General features: G+C 43.4%; 1 protein-coding gene across 1 annotated transcript; it reads left to right on the top strand.

Annotated features, from left to right (window-relative positions):
* The first annotated feature begins 1,922 nt into the window (after positions 1–1,922).
* Positions 1,923–22,870, top strand: lypla2 (lysophospholipase 2). Its single transcript, XM_030740887.1, has 10 exons — positions 1,923–1,977; positions 10,617–10,709; positions 12,135–12,166; positions 17,498–17,563; positions 17,828–17,875; positions 18,026–18,096; positions 19,174–19,247; positions 19,353–19,454; positions 19,653–19,823; positions 20,762–22,870. The coding sequence occupies exons 2-10, from the start codon at positions 10,632–10,634 to the stop codon at positions 20,810–20,812; spliced, it is 693 nt and encodes a 230-aa protein (XP_030596747.1). The 5' UTR covers positions 1,923–1,977; positions 10,617–10,631; the 3' UTR covers positions 20,813–22,870.
* Positions 22,871–23,826: the final 956 nt, after the last annotated feature.

The following is a 23,826-nucleotide window of genomic DNA, read 5'->3' as shown; positions in this document are numbered from 1 at the left end:
CACAAGGAAGCTGAAGGAAATTATATATTTTGAGAGGCAGTTTATATACAGGAACATGATTAAATTCAGAACTATCACTAATTAGCTTGCTCAAGTAGAAATGATTAAAATATTACACTTGCATTTATTTAAAATTAGGCGCATTCACAAGGGGTTATTTTTGGTCTTGTGTTAGTGTGACATCCATCATTTTCATAACAGGTTTGTTAGGTGTTCAACTGTTTACATCAGTATCTAATCAACCAATCACAGGGCAGCAAATCAGTGCATTTAGCCACACAGACGTGGTCAAGGTGACCTGCTGAAGTTCAAACCAAACATTGGAGTGGGGAAGAACGGTGATTTAAATGACTTTGAATGTGACATGTTTGTTGGTGCCAGATGGGCTTCTACTGGGATCTGCTGGGATTTTCCCACACAGCCATGTCCAGGATTTACAGAGGATGATCCCAAAAAGAGAAACTATCCAGTGAGCAGCAGCTCTGTGGGTGAGGACACCTTGTTGATGTCAGAGGTCACAGGAGAATGGCCAGACTGCTTTGGGCTGACAGGAGGACAACAGTAACCACTCATTACAACCAAGACATGCAGAAGAGCATCTCTCAGTGTCAAACCTTGATGCAGACGGGCTCCAGCAGCATGAGACCACACCAGGTCCACTCCTGTCAGCTAAGAACAGGAAACTGAGGCTACAGTTCAGAAGGTTGGTGGAAATGATGGTATTCAGTATAAACAACATGGAAAGCGTGGTTCCAGACTGCAGGTGGTGTAATAATGAGGTGATATTTTCTTGACGCACCCCATAGCACCAGCTTAGCATCATCTACTCCACAGCCTACCTGAGTGTTCTTGCTGCCCGCGTCCATTCCTTTATGACCTCCACAGTCACCAGATCTTTAGGATGTGGTGGAACGGGATATTCATATCATGGATATGCAGCAGAAGATTCTGCAGCAACTGCGTGATGCGCTCTGCTGAATGTTCCCATGAGGAATTAAATCAGTTCTGAAGCCAAGAGGAAGGTCCAACCTGGCACTGCCAAGGTGTACCTAATAAAGTGTCCAGTAGGTATACATGCATGTTGTGTGTGTGTATTTTTTACAGCATAGACTTTGATTTTATTGTAATTTTCCACATGCAGTCACTGCATTGTAATGTCTCTAAAGGAGCCAGGGCTAACAGATATAGAGTACCAAAACTTTTGGGTGCTCTGCACAAAATATTTTTAACATAGCACATCTACATACCAGGTGTTTAACTACATTTAGCTTGAAGCAGCAGCCTGGAAGTAGCCAAGGATAAAAAACAACCTAATATTGATTCCACAGCAATCTGTTGATCAAAGTGTTGTGGACCAGTTCATCTATATTAATATTAAAATGATTCTAGCATAGTGTAATATATACTCCACTCAAACACACCTCAAATTTTAATGTTTTTTTTTTTCTAGCATCACTAAAACAGTTTTTTCTGTTCTTGTAAGAAGTCACAGACAAAGGTCGTCTAAATGTAATTGTTTTTTAAGAACTACCTTTTGCATAAAATGGCCAAAAACCGTAGTTAATGACATTTTAGAATATATGTCATAGATAAAGGAAACTGTAGGTATGTTAAATATAAAGAGTCATTCAAAAAGGATTCCTCTGTAAAATATAATGGTCTTAATATTGCTCAGAATAAAGCTATATATGTAGTTAAAGGGGATTTTAGGGATTTTTTTTAACTGTAGGTAAAAATCTAACATATCACTCGGACTTGTCCTTTAATGAGGTTGACAGGACTTTGAAAAATGGGTTTAAAACGAAGCCGAAACAGCTTGAAAAGCATCTAATTTTAGATTTAAACCCTAAAACAGGAGGCTGCGATCCGGAACGGGGCGTGGCTATGAGATGACGTCTCCACGCTCTGCCCCGCCCCTCGCCTGTGAGCGGTCAGTAGCGGAAGTTCCGCTCCGTCGTGAACTGGGACAGCAAAGCGGTGAGTGTATGAATTTGTATTAGCTAGCGGGCCGCGGGTGTAATTTTAAACCATTTAGCCGAACTCGAACGGAACCATAGGGGGGTCCCTTGGGTGCTTAAGGGGTCTTCTAAAAAACGGGCGGGGTTTGGTGTCTGAATCTGATTTGTAGCGTTTGTTCGAAGTAGACGAAGAGAGACACACCGGCAGGAGACAATACAATTAATGTGTGTGTGCGCGATGTTAGCTAGTAGCAGCTGTACTCCCGCTGGTCCCGGTTATTGTGCGGATGTATGCGCGCGTGTGTGAGTGTGCGCGCGCGCGGTCGGCTAAACGTGGATTAAACCCGAGCGCATGGTCGAGAGTGAGGCAGTGTGTGTTTTTGGGGCAGCAGAGGCTTTGCGCTGCTGAATGCCATCACTACTGAGGCTGAGGATGAGGCGCATATCAGCGCTAAGCTTCAGCCATTCATTGTCTCCTTCCTGTTCGACACCACCCGCTTTCTCTGCTTCACCCACCCATGCCAAGTCATTTTAATATGATATCGGGGGCCGTTTTACAAAATTCGGTTTGCCTCCTTTGACATTAGGTAGCCATACGAACTGTTACCCTCCATCAGCAGGCGGGGAGCGGGGTTAGCTGGTGGTGGTGGAGGAGGAGGAGGAGGAGGATGGTGGTGTGTTTGGTGGTGGTGGGGTGCCTGTCACTCACTGCCGCATATTATCCTGTTGTTTGCCAGACATCCGTAGCCACTGAGCTGAGAGCTGCCTGAGTGCAGCAGCCTGCTCTCTCTGTGTGTGTGTGTGTGTGTGTGTGTGTGTGTGTGTGTGTGTGTGTGTGTGTGTGTGTGTGTGTGTTTGAAGTGCATGCACACACTGCAGCACGCCTCTGGTTTTTGTGTTTGATTTAAATGTAATTGGAGTCACGCAGGATGGAGACTCGTGATGTCCAACACAGGCTACATTTTCTTTCTTTTTTTTTTTTTGGGCGTGTTTGATTTAAAAGTAGTGCAGGGCGCTGCTGCTTTCCACTACATATGGCTAATCAATCAGTCAGTTAGCATTTGAGTGGTGCTTTTTGTAAGTGTCACTTTACTACATTACACCCTTTGAGGAAACTATAAACCAAGATACTATGATGTGAAAATGCAGCATGATGTTACAGCATCAGTGGCTGTCTCCTGTCAGATTCAGTAATTTTTCAGTATTCTGTGTTGGCAGAAATGGCAAAATTATAGCAAAGACTTTACAATGATTTTGGTCAAAATTGTTTAATATGATAACATGGTTAATGGGAAAATAGTGGATTTATTATACTTTAAAAAGAACAAACCTTTGTTAGCAACTAAAATGGCAGAGTTATTATATATTATGTAGATATATTATTTTTATATAGCAATAATTCCTTTTGTCTATTAAAGATAATTACAGCCTTTGTTGAAATTTTGTACAAATTTTTGGTTACCTTTTTTTCAATAATACTAGTCAAGAAATATACATTTTAAAACTTAAAATATTTGAGAGTTTTATTTATTATAATGTCCAAAATACAGCTGAACTGGTGACTCCAGTAATAGTTTGTTCAACAACAAATTACAATGAGGTTGTCATAATCCGGGAGGGTTTTTTTTTTTTTAGATGTGCTACATTTAAAATATTAGATTTATCATCTCTTTGGGCATTAAGTATCTGCCTCAAGACTTCTGCAGCAGGAAATCTTGCTGCATGATGTCTGTTAGTCATGGTTCAATGGAAAATATTACAGTGTAGTGGTTAGACATGGAAACTTACAATCATAGTATTTAATATTGGAAAAAACCCATACATATGTGTATATGTACTTTGCATGCAAAACATTTTGTCCTTTATCATTTTTCCACATCATTGGGCCAATTCTTGTAAAAAAAAAAAAAATTAAAAACAAAAATTCATGGTAGCAATTAAAGTATCACAACAGCACATGTAAACTTACAGCTGGGATCATAAATGACTGCGGGTGGCCTCATGAAGGTTAGTTAATGGCATTTTAACGCCTGTAGTTTGTTTACTCCGGTCCAAATGAGCTGATGAGGCTGTAACTTGTAGCTTTTTCCCGTGGTTTGGTTTCTTTTCACACAGAGAAAACTCCAAGCAGACTACAGATCATGTGAGAACGTTCAGTCTGCGTTTTGTACAGGTGTGTCCAGGGTGGGAGCAGCAAGGGTGTCGTGGTCTGGACTGCTGGATAAGGTGGAGAATTTACTCCTGACATTAGTGTTTATCTGGGCAACATTACAGACAGAACTGTATGAATAAATGTCTTCAGATAATATCAATAAGGCTGCATACCCTGTCGTTCCTCCATGTGAGGCCTTGGTTCATTATATGGCTAGTTGCTTCAATTTGTGTGGCTGAGTACCCGGCTACCTCGTCTCGGTGCAGTCGCTTCAGTCCGCACCTGAGTGCGATTATCGTGTTCACATCTGCAGAAACGAAGCGCACCAAGTTACACAAACTAAACAGTCTTATTTAAAAAACAAAGCCAAATAAATGTGCACTGAACTAAACCTGCAACAGCCTGATGGGGAGTGGACTTCAAGGGAGGGACAAAAGTAAAGGGAGTTATTGCAAAGTGGAACAGAGCACAGCTAATAATAACAATTGTTTATATGCAATTATAAAATCCTTCATTTCTCTGCTCCACTGTAGAGACGGGAATGGCATCCAGCAAAGCAGTTGTGGTTTTATTGTTTAACTTAGCTTAAACTAACAGGCTAGAAAATCTCTTTTTTTTTTTTTTTAAATATAATGAAACCCGTTTGTTTTGCAGTGTAACTGTTCTGAACCTGTAATCTGCAGTCAGATAAAATAGTTTGTTATTCTGAAGGTGGAACCAGAAAGACTTTAAATGATTTAGAGCTAAAATGAACTTCAGGATAATCTTTTACCTGAGATTGTTGGCTGTAAATTTTGAATATTGGCAGGTTTTAAATGCTTTAAACTTATTAAAAAGCTAAACAGGCAGTGTAAAAGTACCAGTCTGGCCCTTTGGAGCACATGATGGGCATTTAGTTTTGCATTTCCTGCATATTTTAGGCTGATGTATGACTCAGTTAATCAAATAAATGATTAACCAATGATACATCAGTTATTTCTTTTCTCTTCATGGCTTAGCTGCTTACCTTTTGTGGCACAGTGCATAAATATTCAGGTTTTAGCTGCTTTCTTTTAGACGTTTATTGAAGAAAGTGACAGATTTTTGCAAATAGAAACTGCAGAGTTCAATAAAATGAAGTTTGCATCATTTTTTTAAGGCCCAGCTTGAATTGGACTCGATGGTGTTGCGTTATTTTTAACAGTCAGCCTCCTCCAGAAGCATAGAGAGCGAGTGAGCTTGTTTCTTGGAGCCTACTTTGAAAACCCACATGGTGTTTTATGCTGGTTCTCTGGGTTATGGGTCATTGTAAATCTACTGAACAATATCAGGTAGAAAAAAAACTATATCAAAGAGATTAATTGCTTCTTTGCCTATGCGACCATGTTTGCTGAGCATGTCCTACTTGTTCAGATTGTCCGGTGTGCCTGCACTCCATTTATTTTATCTGTTCTTATCATCTCTTTATTTCTTTCACTTCTGCATTAATGCCATTTACGTTCAGTCTCAAAGTCTCTGCCTGTTCTCTGTCAGACTCTAGAGTGCAGCTAAATTTGTTAATACTGGATTAGTATTTGTTGACAATGAGCCCTTTAACTACATTTTATATGTCTTTGCTTAAAAAATAAATGAGATTCCTACTCAGTAATTCTCAGTTTAAAATCTGGGCAGAAAAAAATTCAATAATGATGTCGGTGTCATATATTTTACTTAGCCAGGAGAACAAGTTTAAAAGATAAGATGACCTATACTTTATCCCAAAACTTGAGAAATTCTTGTGTTAGAGGAGACAAAAACATCAGCCATTTATCTAGAAAACTACTTGAGGTAGGTCCTTCAGATTTAGAGGTCTGTAGGAACCACAGTTTGACAGGTAGGGGACTGATATATCACATACACACCACCCAGTATGCTTTAAAATGGTCCAAATCAGGTGGTTTCCCGCCCATCAAGAGCTGACAGTTTCTATTCATTATAGCCATAGTACCAACTATTTACCCTAAAAACTGAAGGACCTAGTTCAAGTTGTTTTCTATAAAATAGCCCCCCAAAGAAAATCCGAGAAAAATGTCTTAAATCACCCCTACCTTCATCCCATGACATACTTTTTGAGAAACCTAATAACAGTTGGCATCTGAAATAGTCTAAAATTCCTGTTAATAAGTGCTGGGTATTTTTCCCCTGGAATTTTTTCAGATGGTCAGCTGGGAGTCATTTGATGTACTGATATGAATGACCCAGAAGAAAGCAGCTCAATAAAATTGAAAAAATCATTTAGCAATGTAAAAAATGAAACGCGTTGTAAAAAGTTGAATATAAAGCCATAACTTTGCTCTGTTTAAAAGCCACATGTTTGTTGTCAGGTGGGTTGGACTGCTGGAGTAGAAAATCTGCCATTCTTTTAGTGCATAGAAATAAAAGTTAACATTGTTTTTATATTCAGATTTTTGGAGCTAAACAACAATATTATTTTATTGTTTATGTTCTAAACAAGTTTTTGGGATCTAGGAGTGCTTTTAATTTTTCATACACATTCATTTTGTGCAGGAATAGCAGCACAGTTTATTGGGAAATGTACGATACTGCTAATCCAGTGGGCTGCATTGGAGCCTTTGGTGGGCCAGTTCTGGCCCTCTCACCTTTTGTTTGACACCTTTACTCTGAGACAAAGTGAAGGAGAAGTTCAGCCTCTGGAAATATTAAATATGTAGACATTTTCCTACTGATATTGCATGATTTAATACCCCATAGCCTTTGTTTACTGTGAATAAAAAGTCTGTTTCCTGGTGTTTGCCCTTGCCCGTTCATTATTAATCTATTACTCATTCTCTGTAGTCCAGAGAAAAACAGTCTATTGTCCACACTTTGGACTCTTAAATCAAACATTTTCCACCCACTTTGACATATTCTTGACCACAAACGTGACCTTCAGCTAATGATTTGTCACCTGCCACAGACAACACGAGCAGCATTTAGCTGCTCGGTCATAACAGCAGTGGAATTTTAACAGCTGAGCTGCTGAAGGCTTATACATTAACCTTCCTGCCTCAGACATTTCCCTGTCTCCTTGGTGCCTGTTTACCAATCAGGCAGTGTGCCGTCTGACCCGCCTGACCCGTCTCCCCACATCCTGTCCGGCATCGTCGGGAAGTTGAAGCCTTTTACTGCTGGACTTTACTGTAAAACAGCAGCCTGATCTCCTGTTCATCGATGTCTGAATCATCCCAGCCAGCGGTCCATTTTACAGCCGAGGGAGGGAGTTTGGTTTATTTGAGTCTCGTCACTTGCTGACTACATAAACGTGCACGACACAAACGCATCGCATACCTCCCGACCGCTGCTTTACGTTCACCAGCAGCTTCATTGTGTGTTTGCATGTATGAGCGGCATGTTGACCTTTTGTTGTTCCCGTGTGGCGTATGAATGGCCGCGCTGATAACCGGGCATTTATAACTGACCGAGAGAGCTGTTCATTGTCACTGCTGACGTCTAAATAACATCCAGTCCTTCTGAACTACATGCAGATAACTGCATCCGTCTGCACAGCCCCTGGTTTGAATAGGTTTAAAATATTTGAATACATCCTGGGGAGGTGAACGCTGGATTCTGAATGAGCAGTGAGGTTTGGAGAAGGAAATATATAACTTTATGATCCGATTAAATATAGTTCTGCCAACATGATTTCCATTTATTTGCTTGTATTCTTTATATGCAGTTGTAGCAGACCAAGTTAAAAAAAATATTGTGTTTATAAGTCCCTTGAATGCATGCCTGATGTTAGATTAGTTAGTGTGTGGATAACCTTAGCAGTGCTACCAGAAGCATGCTAACATCTGCACACCTGTGATTATCTTAGTTTACTGTGACAGAGCCAACATACAACAGTCCCACATTAAAGTACTGAGCAACTGCCTGGTTAGCGAAGCTGTCATCTGTCTGATTTTATAACTTTGCTTGTTTACATCATCCCAGAGAGCGAGAGGCTGTGCCGGCATCTTTCAGGGCTGAAGTACCGGCTAGTATTGGGTGGCGTCACACCATCAACAGTTCACTGGTGTACATTAAATGCTAAAGTAGTTTAACCCTGTGAGGTCTGAGGGATTTATGCTTCTGCGTTATGTCTACCCCATAGGTATGTCGTAGCTGCAAACCCTTCTGAAACCCGATGTTGTAACTTACTTTCGTGAAGTAAGTTACAACATCGTGCCAACACAGCCCGCAGTGACCGATTGGTCCATTCAGTCCCATTGTTTCCTACTACTCATTTCTGGCTGCTTCTTCTGCCCCCACTTTTTGAATCATTTGGAAGAGAACAGATGAAGTCGAAGAGGGAAATCCCACTGTCAGCACAAACAGACGCACCATGAGCAAGTATAAATGCTGGCAGTGAGCTACGTGGTGTCATCCACTAAAGTAGGCCACAACAACTTCTGTAGATGCATCACTGAAGTATAAATTAACCTTAAGTCTCCTGTGTTTAGGAGAAAAGCACTAAGGAATTTGGGGAAATTTGGGAATAGTTTTTAATGTGTCTGTTTTACAAAAACATTTTTTTTTTTTGTTCCCTGACATGGGAGAACAATGACTCTGATAGGTTAGGGTCATCACAGTTGATGGCCTAGACCTCCCAGTCATGGATTAAGCACGGTCCTAGACTAAAAGGAAAAAGTCAATGAAGACCAAAATAGGAAAAAGTATTTAGTCCAGGATTAGACATAATCCCTGTACGGGAAACTGGGCCCACAGGTTTAACCGACCAGTATGTTAGGTGCTGACTAGCGAGCAGGAATGCTTAAACGTCTGGTCGTGCACATCCCTAATTTCATTACCAAACTGTTTACACCAGGTAAAACCACCATGTTACACGTTATATTAACACTCACCTGCAGCCCAGTTTAATCTTATGATAAGTTAATGATCACTGCATTGGTTGTTGCGTCCTCCACCTGTGACATTACCACAGCCTAGTGAGTTAGTACTGGCACTCGCGGCATCCGTGAATGTCGACACATCAGCAATGTCATCAAACAGGAAGTGCCATCTCCTTCTCTGTAATCTGACAGGCTCTTATTTATCATTGAAATGGCAGCAAAAAGTGACACAATCATACACTCGTGTCTTTAACTCAGCCGACCATCCCGGGTTACCCCTGAGGGGTGCACAGCAAGCCAAAACGACACCAACGCACAAATATGAGCTGAGGTTTGAGTGGACCGGACCACTAAAGCTGTCATAGCTGCAAACCCCTCTGAAATCCTCAGTAACCTGTTAAAAACTCCAAGTTGGTCACTTTCTTTTAGTGTAAAGAAGTTTAAGTACATTCTGAAAATATCCAAAACCCTAAGAAATAAGTGCAATTTCATCCAGTACCTCTTAGTCCCCCCCCCCCCCCCCAGCCTGGCTAATGTCATAACAAAGAAATCCTGCTGCAGTAAGTCAAAGAAACCAATCGGCACAGTTTCTTTGGCCTAACAACCTGACTTTGGTGGAGTATGACATGCCGTGTACAGTGTCTGTACGAAGGCTGTAAAGCCCACAGTGATTCAGATGGCCTCGCTCATCTTGATTAATTTTTGTCTACTTGTAGCGCAAGGTTTCCTGATTCCAGCGAGCATTTCAGAGCCCAAAGTTATGCCCTCCTCTTTGTAATTTTCACCTTCTGCAGACCCATCCAGTGTGTCACCTCGTACACTTTGGTGAGCAGTTTCTTCCCTCTGGGCGACATATCTGTTATCCACAAGGAGGCCGTTTCATGACAAAGATAGAAAGAGAAAGTAAAAGCCAGAACTGCGCCTTAAGAGATTTCTAAAGATAAACAGAACAGAAAAACTAGAAGATGAATGAAAAAGCTACCACAGTGGGATCGAACTGAGCATCTTTTGCTTGTTAGGCGAATGTGTAAACCACTATTCTTTAAATAAAATATGTGAAGTATATAAATCATATATAAACTTGTGTTTAAGGATGTGGAATATACACCATAGGGTGGTGTGGTGTGGTGTTTGTGGAGGATAAGAGGAAAAATGAAATCAGCGTACTCTAAATGTGCTACGCTGCAGTTTTACCAGGTTCAAAATGGGTCTTTGGGGGTGTGCAGCAAACACAACAATCTCCTTCAATCATTCGGTCGTTAAGGGCACGTTAATCTGATGTGATTGAGCCTGTTTAATTTGACTTTAGAGCAGATACTGTAGCAGTAAAATAACTGTGTGATATGTTTCTAGTATTAAAAATGTGTGTTCACCAGAAAAATCTCCAGAGGATTAGTGTCCTAACCTCTCCTCCATCGCAGCACTAACTGTTAACTCGAACTTTGAGTGGATTTCCAGTTTTAATCTGCCATGTGAAAAGTCTTAGAGTTAACACGGAGGCCTGAAAACTGTGAAAATGCTTCAAATATCTGAAAATATGAGCGTTAAATGGAGCTTTTTGTTTGGCTTCAGTGCACATGACACCATACTTTTATGTAGCTTCTCACTGTGCAGTCTTCAGTCAGCTCAAATCTTTGTCCTTGTGTTTGTCTCCAGCACCTCTTACAGTGTATGTGTGGCAACAACATGTCTGTGCCGCTGCTCGCCGAGGCCGTGACGGTGTCCGGGATGGAGAAGGAGACCGCGGCGGTGAGTGAAACCAGCAAACCTCACTTTCCTTTATTATCTTGAACTCAAAGGATGAGAGTGCAGAGGGCTTTTTGTGGTCTTAAAGCTGCCTGGCTCTTGTTCATGGGTAACTCACACCTATCGCCAATTTAGAATCGCTAACCTCACCTAATCTAAGAACCCAGATGTGCACAGGAGAACATACAGAAAGCCTCCTGCCAGCCGGTGGATTTGAACCCAGGACCCTCTTGCTGTGAGGTGACAGTGCTAACCACTGCGCCTTTAAATGTAGCAAGTGTAAATCTTATGTGCCATTATACCATAATTTTATAATTTCATGAATATTTCAGATACCGTTATACCCGTCCACCAGTCTTCTTCTTTTGGCTGCCTCCGTCTATCCCAGCATCCTTCTGTCACACCAACCCTCTGCATGTCCTCCTGCTCTACATCCATGAATCTTCTCTGATCTTTCCGTGAAGGAGGACTGTGGAGCGGTTTCAGAGGGGACCTGTATTTACTGAGCACCCTTTTCTCTCATGAATCCAATCATATGAATCATATACATTAATATATAGTACAGCGTAAATGAGTAATCCATAACTAACTCTCTTTAAGAGAGCCAAACATCATGACACAATAATATTTGAAAGTCTGCTCCTGTGGGTCTTTGTAAAACTATACAAAGACCCATAAAACGGCATTAATCAAAATAATACTGCCAGAATCTTACCATGATACAAATTTCCACCCGGCACTCCGATCAATACAGAAGAAAGCCTTGATCATCATGATCATTGATGCATGTTAATCCCATTTAATTGCTCACCTGTAGCAGCACGTGTAACAAGTGTTACAGCACAGTAATCAGGCCCGTTGTGTCGACACTTAGCTGGATCTCACAGTGAAAATTAAACGAGTCTCTTATCAAGCTGTTGTTGGATACCGTGCAGGGTTTTGTTAAACACCACAATCAAAGCTGACTGTTCCAGCTCTGAACCCGACATGGAAGAAAAGTGATTTGATCTCCGCAAAGAGCCAATTCTCTGACTTCCAGCCAGCGAACTTCGAGCTGCCAGCTTTCTGAACTGCCATTAGTCCCTTTCATGGTTTCTCTGCAGGGAGCATCGTGTTGAAACTGGCACTTGGAGTTGATCCTGGCAGGAATGCAAGACTGGCGCCTGCTTTTCCTCTGCAAACTTGTAGCTGTAGTACTCTGTGCCCAGAAGGCCGATAAATTGTAACGAACATCAAAGAGAATTTTTTTTTGTTTTTCATCTGTGAAGTGCAAGATGGAAGCGAACACACTGTCCGGCTCACAGGGAGAAACGCTTCTCCCCGCTGTTATCGGCCAGTAACGAGAACACACGAGGCCCCTGTGTCTGCGTTTAGAAGGAAATGTTCCCGGTTTATTTATGAAGTCTGCTTTCTCCTTCTGTGCTGCAGGTGATCTTCCTTCATGGGCTGGGAGACTCGGGGTGAGTAACTTTATTACTGTTCTCTGAGAGGTGCAGTTAAAGTTCAAACTGTGCTCATAAAAAATTAATAATATTAATATGTTGAAGCTTCCCTTCAAGGTCACGGCAAAATTCACGTTTGATCCTCGAATCGACCAATAAATGTCCTGGTTCATGATGAGGACAACTGTTTAAACACCAGCTCTAATTAAAGGAGGACATTTATTGGTCGATTCGAGGATCAAACGTGAATTTTGCCGTTAAGCTCCTCGTTAGAGAACAGCAACTTGTGCAAAAAGTTCTGAAACATTTAACAGTTGGACATGTGCATTCAAAAGCTTAGAGAAGGTCACATTAAGTTCACCTGTAAAGGTTTGAATGCATTTTAGGCTCGTCCTGAAATTTCACCCAAAAGACAAATATCCCTAACTTTTTGTGAGTAATGTATGTGGTTGCCTGCTCCACCACTGAGCCAACTGGGCGCCTGTGTGGGAGTCCTGTTCTGACCACTTGTATTTTTATGTCTTTTGTAAAAACAATGATCTTTTAACATGAAGGGTGAAGTCAGAGGGACCCAAATCTGGTGAATATGACAGATTTATTTTATTCCCCCCCCCCCAAGATGGCGCCACGGTAGGCAGCCTGTTACTGCAGCTCCCAGGTTACTTCCCTTTCTTGTGTGTTTTTCTTGTATTTTAAGGTTTTCTTTCAGACTCTTAGTTTCGTAGTTATATCGGATATCAAACCCGTCATGGACCTGCAAAGTTTCATTAGAGTAGTGGCATTCCTTATACTCTTTTTGGGACTTTTCACCACTTCATCTGGAAAACCGGTGAGCCACTCTATTGTTTACAGCCGGGATCAGCTGTTAGCCCTGCGCAACAGGAGCGTACTCCCGGAGGAGAGACCCGAGATTCCGAAGGAATTACGGCGTCGGAGGAGGGGATGCAGAGCTGGAGCGAAGTACCGGGAGAGGAGGAGACGGTACAAACCGAGCATTCCATCTATTCTCATGGGCAACGTAAGATCTTTACCCAACAAGATGGAAGAGCTGACGGCGCTAACCAGACTGCAGTGGGAGTACCAGCAGAGCAGCCTCCTGCTGTTCACGGAGACTTGGCTCACGGATCACACACCGGACTCCGTCGTAACATTGGAGGGCTTTCAGCTGGTGAGAGCGGACCGGAGCATGAGGGAGAGTGGTAAGAGGAGAGGTGGGGGACTGGCGATGTACGTTAATGAGAGATGGTGTAACCCAGGACACATCACTGTGAAGGAGCAGCGCTGTACCAAAGACATTGAACTGTTAGCGGTTAGCGTTCGGCCATACCACCTGGCCCGGGAGTTTTCACGTTATTGTGTTAATTGTTTACATCCCGCCGTCGGCCGACGCTACAGCAGCCTGTGAGGACATCCACACCACCGTCTCTCAGTTACAGACGGCACATCCGCAGTCCCTGATTATCCTCTCTGGGGACTTCAACCATGCCTCACCTTCTTCCACTCTCCCTAACTTCACCCAATAAAACTCAATAAAACTCTAGACCTGCTGTTTGCTAACACAAAGGAGGCTTACAGCTCATCACCTCTACCCCCGCTCAGCCACTCAGACCACAACCTGTTCATTCTTCACCCCACCTACACCCCCATTGTGAAGAGGAAACTCCCCACCAAGAAGACAATAAGACTGTGGTCTGAGGACTGCAGTGAGGCCCTGAGAGACTGTTTTGAATGTACAGACTGGCAGGAACTCTGCAGGCCTCGCGGTGAGGACATCGACGCCCTCACCCACTGCATCACAGACTACATGAACTTCTGTGTGGAAAACACTGTGCCAACCAAGAAGGTACGGTGCTTCTCCAACAATAAACCATAGGTGACCCCAGAGCTGAAGGCCCTGCTGAATGAGAAGAAGAGGGCCTTCAGATCTGGAGACAAGGAGGAAGTGAGGAGAGTGCAAAAGGATGTGAAATACAAGATCCGGAGAGGCAAAGAGAGCTTCAGGAGGAAGATGGAGGAACAGCTCCAACATAACAAAGTTCGAGAAGTCTGGAGAAACATGAAAAAAATCTCTGGCCACTTCGAGGACAATTGAGGAGCCACAGTGTCTGCTGACCGGGGGTGGGCTAACGACCTGAACCTGTTTTTCAATAGATTTGACTCTGGGTCTTTGACCACCTCCCCCACCCCTCAGCTCCCATCTGCCCCCCTCCGTATGCTGACCCCCCTCTCTCCTGGTGTAGTGCTATCATTGCCTGCACTCTCCTCACCCTCACCCACAGCGGAGCCAGCCCCATCACCCACCCCAACCCAGCCTCACATCCACCTCACAGCTGATCAGGTGAGAAGTCAGCTCAGAAAAACGAAGATCAGGAAGGCAGCGGGTCCAGATGGAATCAGTCCCAGACTGCTCAGGGACTGTGCAGACCAGCTCTGTCAGGTAATCCTGCATATCTTCAACCTGAGCCTGAATCTGGAGAGGGTTCCTGAACTGTGGAAGACTTCCTGCATAGTTCCAGTGCCAAAGATCGCACAGCCCAGGGAGTCCAACCACTACAGACCTGTGGCCCTGACTTCTCACCTGATGAAGACCATGGAGAGGCTCATCCTTTATCACCTCCGCCCACTGGTGAGCTCAGCGCTGGACCCCCTGCAGTTCGCCTACCAGCCCGGCATTGGGGTGGACGATGCCGTCATCTACCTGCTGCACAGATCCCTCTCTCACCTAGAGCAGGCAGGAAACACTGTGAGAGTCATGTTCTTTGACTTCTCCAGTGCTTTCAACACCATCCAGCCTGCACTACTGAGAGGGAAGATGGAGGGAGCCGGAGTGGACAGTCAGCTGACGGCATGGACCATCGACTACCTCACCAACAGACCACAGTATGTGAGGTGCCATGACTGTATGTCTGATGTGGTAGTCTGCAGCACGGGGGCGCCACAGGGCACGGTCCTCTCACCCTTTCTGTTCAGTCTGTACACCTCAGACTTCAGGTACAACTCGGACCACTGCCACCTACAGAAGTTCTCAGATGATACGGCCATCATCGGATGTGTATCAGATGGGAACGACCAGGAATACAGGGGGGTCATCAGTGACTTTGTCGGCTGGTGTGAGAACAACGCACTCCAAATCAACGCCAGCAAGACGAACGAGATGGTTATAGACTTCAGGAGGAAGCCACCCCCTACAGCACCAGTGAACATCCAGGGAAAGGACATTGAGACAGTGGTCTCCTACAAATACCTGGGTGTTCATCTCAATAACAAGTTGGACTGGACTACAAACACAGACGTCCTGTATAAGAAGGGTCGACTCCACCTGCTGAGGAGACTGAGGTCCTTTGGTGTCTGCAGGACTCTGTTAAAGACCTTTTATGACACAGTGGTAGCATCTGCCCTTTTCTATGCAGTGGCCTGCTGGGGGGGTGGATGCACCGAAAGGGACAGGAGCAGGATCGACAAACTGGTGCGGAGGTCTAGCTCTGTGCTGGGATGTCCTCTGGAGTCTGTGATGGTGATGGGTGAGAGGAGGATGTTAGCAAAGCTGACATCCATCATGAACAACCCCCATCACCCTCTGCATGAGACCGTGGGTGAGCTGAGCAGCTCCTTCAGTCAGAGACTGAAACATCCTCGCTGCAGGAAGGAGCGCTTTCGCAGGTCATTCATCCCAACAGCAGTTAGACTGTACAACACATCATAATGTCTTGAGTCACTTGGACACTTTACCTCCTCTGCCATCACTTTATCCATATAGTCCAGATACATTTTATTTATTACACTCACCCATATAATGCATACCGTGTATGCTGTGTACCTTACTGGCTACAAATGTATATAATATTTTGATATCTGTATATAGTGTTTTGATTTGTGTTTATATGTACATGTGTGTATTGACTATATATTTTCTGTATATAGTGCTTATGTATATGTGTATAGTGTTTTTCTATTTTATTTTTATTTTATTCTATTCTATTTTTAGTTTTCTGTACTGAGCTGCTGTAATGCGCAAATTTCCCCGTCGTGGGATCATTACAGTTTTATCTTATCTCTTATCTTATCTTAGATTGTGAGCAAAGATCATGCAAGTGTGGCCAAAACTGCCATCACCCACAGATCAGGTCCCCTCCCTCCCTCCCTCCCTCACACACCTCAAAATGCTTCAGTAAAACTTGGATCACAGTCTGAAACTGGGGGACAAATTCACAGTGTGTGTCAGTATTGGAGAAAAATGTCTGCAGCAGTCCATGTCCACGACAGATTATAATCTGCTTTAAGGGGTGTCCACGCGTCCTACGTTCCTGCAGTTCAAGGTTCTAGCCAGAAAAAAAAATTCTCAGCCCGGCGCGAGATGACCTCAGCACGGCGCAGCGCCGGGTCATCAGCCACTGCCTAAAACCCGGCGTCACCTGGGAACACAAACTGTGGGTAGTGACAGAAAGAATGAGATTGCCGATAAAATTACTTTCCTCTGGGGACGAGGAGCTCGGTCATTCCAGAAGGACTCAGAGTAGAGCCAGTTGAGATGTTTTTGGCGTATGACAGGGATGCCTCCTGGGTGACTGTGCGCTGTAGACTCCACTGAAAACTGCTGGGTTGTGACCCAGCTTGTCACCAGCGATGATCCTCCAAACAAAAACCGGGTCACTTTAAAAGAGAAGCTGAGGTTTGTGTTGAAGTGGTCAAAACAGGATTTCCAGGGAGTGATCTAAAAGTTGAGCCAGAGATGGGAGAAGATGAACTGATCGTTACAGGCTGCCCCAAACTTTTGGATCACACCTTTAATTTCCCCTGCAGTCTACATAATTTGAGCTGTCAGTCTTTTTTTTGTCCTAATGTATCACTGAGGCTGAATGTAAGGATAAAATTCACAGGAGATACATATCTACATGTAAAATCATTAAACAGCACAGTAACAGAGGCTGGTGATGCAGAGCTAATAACAATAATTGATTTAAAATCATGCATTTGGCTGTTGTTGCTTTTGCACTTGCTTGTTATTACGATTAATTTACTGGCCTTTCGTAATGTGGGCCACATTCATGTGGTTGCATTTCAAAAAGCACCACTTACAACATGAGTTGTAAGTGGTGCAGGCACTGATTTAAAAAGTAATTAAATCAGTGCCTGACGGGAGCTCGTCCTTCCGCTGTAGTGGAGATGAAGAACGTTCCACTCATGTTGATCTTTAGACATCAGGAGGAACCGTGTTCATCACGCATTACTTCAGCGTAGAAGTGATTTTCATGCGCTCAGTCGTAATGCTTTTGGGTTGGATGTGCTGCATTTTAGTGGCTTTACTGTAGCTGGTTAAGAAACAAAGAGCTGCTCTCTGTTTTCTGTCAGGCATGGGTGGGCGGAGACTTTGACGGGGATCCAGCTGCCTCACGTCAAGTTTATCTGCCCCCACGCGTAAGTCTTTTTTCTTATGTCACGATTGATGCTTCTGAGATTTTGGTTTGTCAGGTAATGTGTGGACTGACTTTTGAAATTAAAAAAACCTGACATGTAAACAAATAAACGGTCTGTAATGTTTATTTGGGAGATTTTAAGCCAGAATATTTTCAACCATTCAGTCTTTTTGAGTGAATAAATGTGTAGCTGTCACGTAGCTCCTGGCTGCTGCTGCTGCTGCTGATTTCCTGTCATGTTTTCACTGCCTCTCCTCCGCTGCAGGCCTCCCATTCCCGTTACACTCAACATGAAGTCGATGATGCCCGCGTGGTGAGTTGGCGTGATGAAAGAGGCGGCTTTTTAGCTCAACACTGGATGCCATTGTTTCCCTGGAAACCACAATAGCTTCCCATATTCCCATTGACAATACTGTGATTGTATCTATTCATTTTCCTCACGCCTGGCTTTACTTGTGTGCAGGTTTGACCTCATGGGCCTCAGCCCCGACTCCCCAGAGGACGAATCTGGAATCAAGAAGGCAGCAGAAAACAGTGAGTTTAATGAGTTTAAATATCAGAAGGGCTGCGTCTGTAGGATGATGGTAGCAGGGAAGCACGAATACATTAAACTGTGATTGGGACGCTTCGAGGCTTCAATCTGCTTTCACATCCCTCTGTTTCATGGCTAGTATCTTGTCATGTATGCACCTAGCTCCACGAATAATGGCTCAAATAAAGAGGACACTTGCACTATTAAATATAATGTATAAGAAATACTTAGTTCACCTGTTATAGTGATTTCCAGCACTACTACAGTACAGTTAATTCACTAATAGCTCAATATAATTCTTATTGATCTGATATTGGGCCTTTTAGTTCACTCTGAAACAAGCTGTTTTACCTCCTCCACCTTTCTTCTGCTAATTGTCTTCTGATTGGCTGCCCTTCACAAGCAGAGGGTTTGAGAATCAGGAGGGTGGAGCTTCTGTACTCACAGCTAGAGCTGAATGACCCTATAGGGTACCACCTCTTTATGACATCATTGACAGCCAAGAGTAGAAAAAAGTGTCTGTATCAGAGCATTTGTTCACCCCAGTTTCAGTACAAAATGTGAAATAGTCTCTCACACACACAGACACACTTTTTTTTTCTTAAATATGATGATCCCCTTGGATGTTTTGAAATTTCCCAAACCTACAGTTTGACTTTAACAGCTGCTTCACGCTGTGATTTGTTGTGTTTGAAGCTCTTAAAAAAAGCCTTCACATTCCAGTTTTTGTACTTTCCTGTCAAAAAAATACAACTCCAGATACCCTCGAGGAGAGACGGGCTAAGTGTGTGCGTTTATCCTCTTATGTAACCTGTGATAAAGTATCACCGCTCTGTCTTCGTTCTGCTCAGAGCGGATGTAAACACATTTTTCTTTGACTATTCACATGCCAAGTATGGATCCTTTTTTTTAAAACAACTGCAAAGGTGACAGGAAGTCAAACGGAAATTTTTTTGTTGCTGGAAATTTGCCACCTCAGACCTCTTTCTTCTGAGCTGGCCGCCTCTCATTACAAATCTGCTAATCCCGAGCAGTTCACCGTTTGTCTCCACCGACGGGTTTTTCTTCCTTTTTTGCAGTCAAGGCCATAATCGAACACGAGGCCAAAAATGGGATCCCTCCAAACCGTATCATACTTGGCGGCTTCTCTCAGGTGGGTGTTTGTGTCTTGTGAATTATATTTACAGCATTATATATTCAGGGTAGTGCTTATAAATGCATGTATTAAAGGTTCTCTGCTTCCTGTGTTGCTCCTCAGGGTGGGGCCTTGTCCTTGTACACTGCCTTGACCTGCCAGCACCAGCTGGCTGGTGTTGTGGCCCTCAGCTGCTGGCTTCCACTTCACAGGAGTTTCCCATCGGTACAGTCACAGTTTTACTGCAGAGGAGAAACATCCTTCTCCTGCCTGCTCCTCTTTTACCACATGCTGCTTCCATTTCTCTAACAGAGTAGTTCAGCACAATGCAGACACCTCATATGATGTTTAACATGCCGCACTGCCGCAACGTTTTGGTAAGAAAGATCAGAATTAACTTCTAGTTTTGTGTTTTTCCCGTAGGCGTCAAGTGGCAACAAGAACATCCCGATCCTGCAGTGCCACGGCGAGATGGACGTCATGATCCCCGTGCAGTTTGGTGCCATGACAGCAGAAAAACTCAAATCCATAGTCAACCCTCAGATGATCACCTTTAAAACCTTCCCAGGGCTCCCTCACAGCTCCTGTCCTCAGGTACTGCTGTTCACAAACCACACTGATATTTTTTAAGCTCTCTTCACTTTTCCCCTAAAGCATAAAAGTTATCCTTATCTTATATGATGGGTTGGAAAGTTGTCTTAAAGGGAGAGCAGCTAAAGTTATTTTGAACTGTAAATTCTGCAAAGCTGCTAAACTGGTCCAACAATAAAAATGCAGAGCTGTAAATCAGCATTAAATACAACCTGCATTCCAGCCGGAGACACGAATCCCCTCTGGGGTTGCGTCAGGAAGGGCATCCGGCGTAAAGCCTCTGCCAAATCAAACATGTGGAGCTATCTGCTGTGGCGGCCCCTCGTAGCAAAGGAGCAGCTGAAAGTAGCTTTTTTTTATTTGAAGCTCCTAAACTCAACTCCATATTGTTTCTGATCCCTTATGATGATGGTCCAAATACAATCGGTTGAGTCTTCAGGGCAGTTTTTATGGTCCTTAAATACTTCAGATTTGCTTCTAAAGCTCTTGGGAGTTTTTTTGTTTTTGTTCTTTCTAACGAGAGGGCTCAAAAACAACAAACATCATCAAAATCAAAGTCTTGGTCCACCAGAAAGATGATCACAAAGTTTCCATGTATAGAAAGTGTGATATGATGTGCTGCCCATTATGTTGAGGAGTTGATGCATCATCCTTCTCTCAGTAACTACGTCTATGGGCTGCACAGTGGTCTCCAGCACAGCTTGTTCAGCTTCCTAGTGTCACTGGCTCTGGTGCTGTTACCCCAGCAGATGGTATAAAGAAAATGACACTAGGAGCAGAAAAAGTGCGGCACACACTAAAACAACTGAAGCCTTCCCACGAAGCAGCGTCTGCGCTGTCCTTTCCTGTAAACAGCCTCTGTGTTTCATCCAGAGGCAGCGAGTCCTGAATCATCTGTTCACTTCCTCCACTGTACCAACATCTGATCTGCTCTCTTGCAGGAGATGGCGGCTGTAAAGGAATTTATCGAGAAGTATTTGCCCCGGATCTGACCTCACCTCATCCCTACTGTGACCCCCTTTGAGACACTGACCTTTCACCCCTGATCTGCCGTTCTCCTACAGGAAACAGCCATGAGCACCCCCCCTTTCCACACGCATCCACAAGACCGCAAACACACACATATTTAGTAACGATGATTTGATTCTCACTGCTAAACCAACCAAATGCTTCTCCTGCGATCCAGCAGCACTCATACTGTAAACAGATCTGTCAAACTCACTGATTTGAAGTGCTCGCACTCACACGTCTCAGCCTTCGGAGGGAGAAACACTGAATACTCACACAATAAGTTCCCTTTTGGTTTCATTTTTAGAACCTCCGTCACCTCAATCCCAGTTTTTTTCCTCCCATTTTTCCATCATTTAGGTTTTTTTTTTTATCCAGTCGTTGCTTCACTTTCCCTTCTGGCATTGCTGTTTACTTTGTAAACCATTAAAATCATCAATAAGACCACGCCAGATACGCAGGTTTCCACTTGCCTGCACAGCGCTGTTTTAAGGTGCAGTCAGACCAAATTACACACAGGTACAGTCGTGAAACTTTCTCTTAAGGTGCATGATGTTAGAAAAGAAAGAGCGTGGATTTGGCTTCTCATTCAGTCTTGGGTTAAGACTGTGGCATAAAAGTTTGGTGCACCAACATAAGCAGTAAAAACACAAAGAACATGCTGGCTAATGTACAAGCTTGGGGATGGCCTGCCATGTCAGCCCCCTTTATTTATGCTTACAATCCCACCTGTGCTATTTCCTGAACCCTTCTGCTATCTGGTCTGACTGCAGCTTCACTCCAGTGCAGAGTGTGACTCGGGTACAGTGAGCAGCAACCCATCCATTCCAGTCATGGCTGCGGCCTGTCCGGGTCTGGCTTCGTTAACGGTGGTGGCGGCGGCTCCAAAATCGTTCACGTGAGCCCCGCGCTTCTTTTTTTAAATGAGTGTGATCACATAGCATGGAAGTACACGATGGAGAAATAAAACTATTCAGTGGATACTTGTGCTCCCCTGTGCTGTTTCTTTCACAGCGTGCACGCCTGCATGTTGGTTATCTTTCTGTGAGCCTGTATGTGAAAGTACCTCAGTTCATTAAAGGTGAGCGATCAGTGTGATGGCTGCAGACCTGCACAGACTGCACACCGTGACTCATTTCACTCCACCTTCGTTCTCCCATTCGAGTGTTTCAGCAGCAGTCGCCTCACGGACCGCCTCCTCCTCCTCATGAATCCCTGTTGATTTCCAGTATTTGTTTGCTTTAAGCCTCCGCTAGAACGTGCTTCCTCCACATTTTCTTCCATCACACCAAAGCAGTCCTGCTCCCTCCTTTGGCTCCCCGCTAATAAAAAAAAAAAGGTCAGCAACACTATTATACTTCACTTCTTTAGAAAAAAAATGGCTATTCAAAGGGAGTGCTGTGGCGAGAAGCTGTTCCAACGTAACCGAAGGGTGATTAAAAAAAATTTTAAAAGTTAATCTTGAACAACTTGTGATCCTTGGACATAGGAGTGTAACTCTGCGGAGTCATGTGTGTGTGCTTAAACATAAATATATCAGGTGTTTTACATTATTTTTCCTTTGTGAATGTTGATTTTTGCTCCTCCTGGTTTCCTGTTCTGTTATGTTGTTGTTTCCGACCTGATTTTAAAACAAACAAACAAAAAAAACAGTTGAGGAGGAGGAAAGACTGTTTTTGATTGTTGTTCACAACTTGATGAATGTGTCTCATCTCCTCGACCCCTTTTGTATTTTTCTCTGATGCAGCCGTTTCTCTGCTCTTTGGTATGTTTACCATTTTTCTTTCATCATTCCACTGGTTCCTGCCGTCTCGTGTGGTTTCTCCTGGATTTTGTATATTGTGATTTTTTTTTTTTTTTTTGGATCTTTTTTTAATGTGGTTTTTTCACTGTTGTCATCTCATCCTTTATTTTGTGTCAGTTTGTAATAATGAGCATTAAGAAAACGTGTCGAGGTGAGGCTGAGGTCGTCTCTCCTCTTTTTGTTTTTTCCTTTCTAAAACACCTGTACGCATAATAATAAAAAAGAAAAGTCAGTCTGAGTTGAGCGTCTTTCATTTTTCTTGTATCTGCAGAATCACACCCACTCGTTCTTTATTTTTACAGTACTTACAGGGTTAATGATCTCTGAGCTGCTGTCATCACTTTTTTCTCATTGGTTGGTGTTTGAGGATGTTTTCAGTGGGGTCAGTGTATCAGTCATCACCTTTAACCTTGAAGGAAAACTTTGCCCACTGAGGCCATCATTTTCCAGCAATTTTGAAGGCGTTCCCGCACACTTGGAGCACCTGTTGGCTCCTTTTCCTTCACTGCATCCATCTCTTCCCAATTCTTGCCTGCTAGGTTATGGGAAGCTGTGACTCAGCAGATAGAAATTGCACCCCAGTGCTTCCAGCAGAGTGTGAAGGTGTGTGATGGAAAGATTTAAAAACACAGAAGAAAATGCCGTATGAATCTATGAATGTGGCTTTTAGTAAACACTAAAAGTCGTCCTGCCGGTTTTGTTGAGATTCAGGTAAGTTTACTGATCCCAGAAAAAAGAGCAATTCATTTACAGCTTACCCACACGACCTACAACCCTTAGACACTAATTACAAACACTGCTCCGTATCAAGATACAGATCGACAGCAATGGAAAAACCGGTCTGAATGACCCGTCAGAGTTAAGTGAGGGGATTAAAGAGGTGACCCAGCCTCCTATTTATACTACACAGGTGGAATAAGGTGGACCTGAGAGCGACTTCCTGAACTCAGATCACAAAACATGATCAGGATGGTTAATGATGCTTTTTAACCTTCATTATCAGCTTATTTCCCCAGAATGAACAGAAATCTCTGTGCCTGACCTTCATGATTTTAGAGATGTTGGTAATGCTGCTGCTGACTGACAGAAAAAAAACACTGAACCAGGATGTAAAATATTAAGACAATAAAAACATCAAATTAGCTTATCGCCATTAAAAGAGTTCATCCTTTCACGATGGACTCGTTTACATCG

This window comes from Archocentrus centrarchus, chromosome 11 (assembly GCF_007364275.1).
Source record: "Archocentrus centrarchus isolate MPI-CPG fArcCen1 chromosome 11, fArcCen1, whole genome shotgun sequence".
Lineage (NCBI taxonomy): Eukaryota > Metazoa > Chordata > Actinopteri > Cichliformes > Cichlidae > Archocentrus > Archocentrus centrarchus.
Note: the sequence above shows the minus strand (reverse complement) of the source record. Positions and strands in the feature narration are given on the sequence as shown.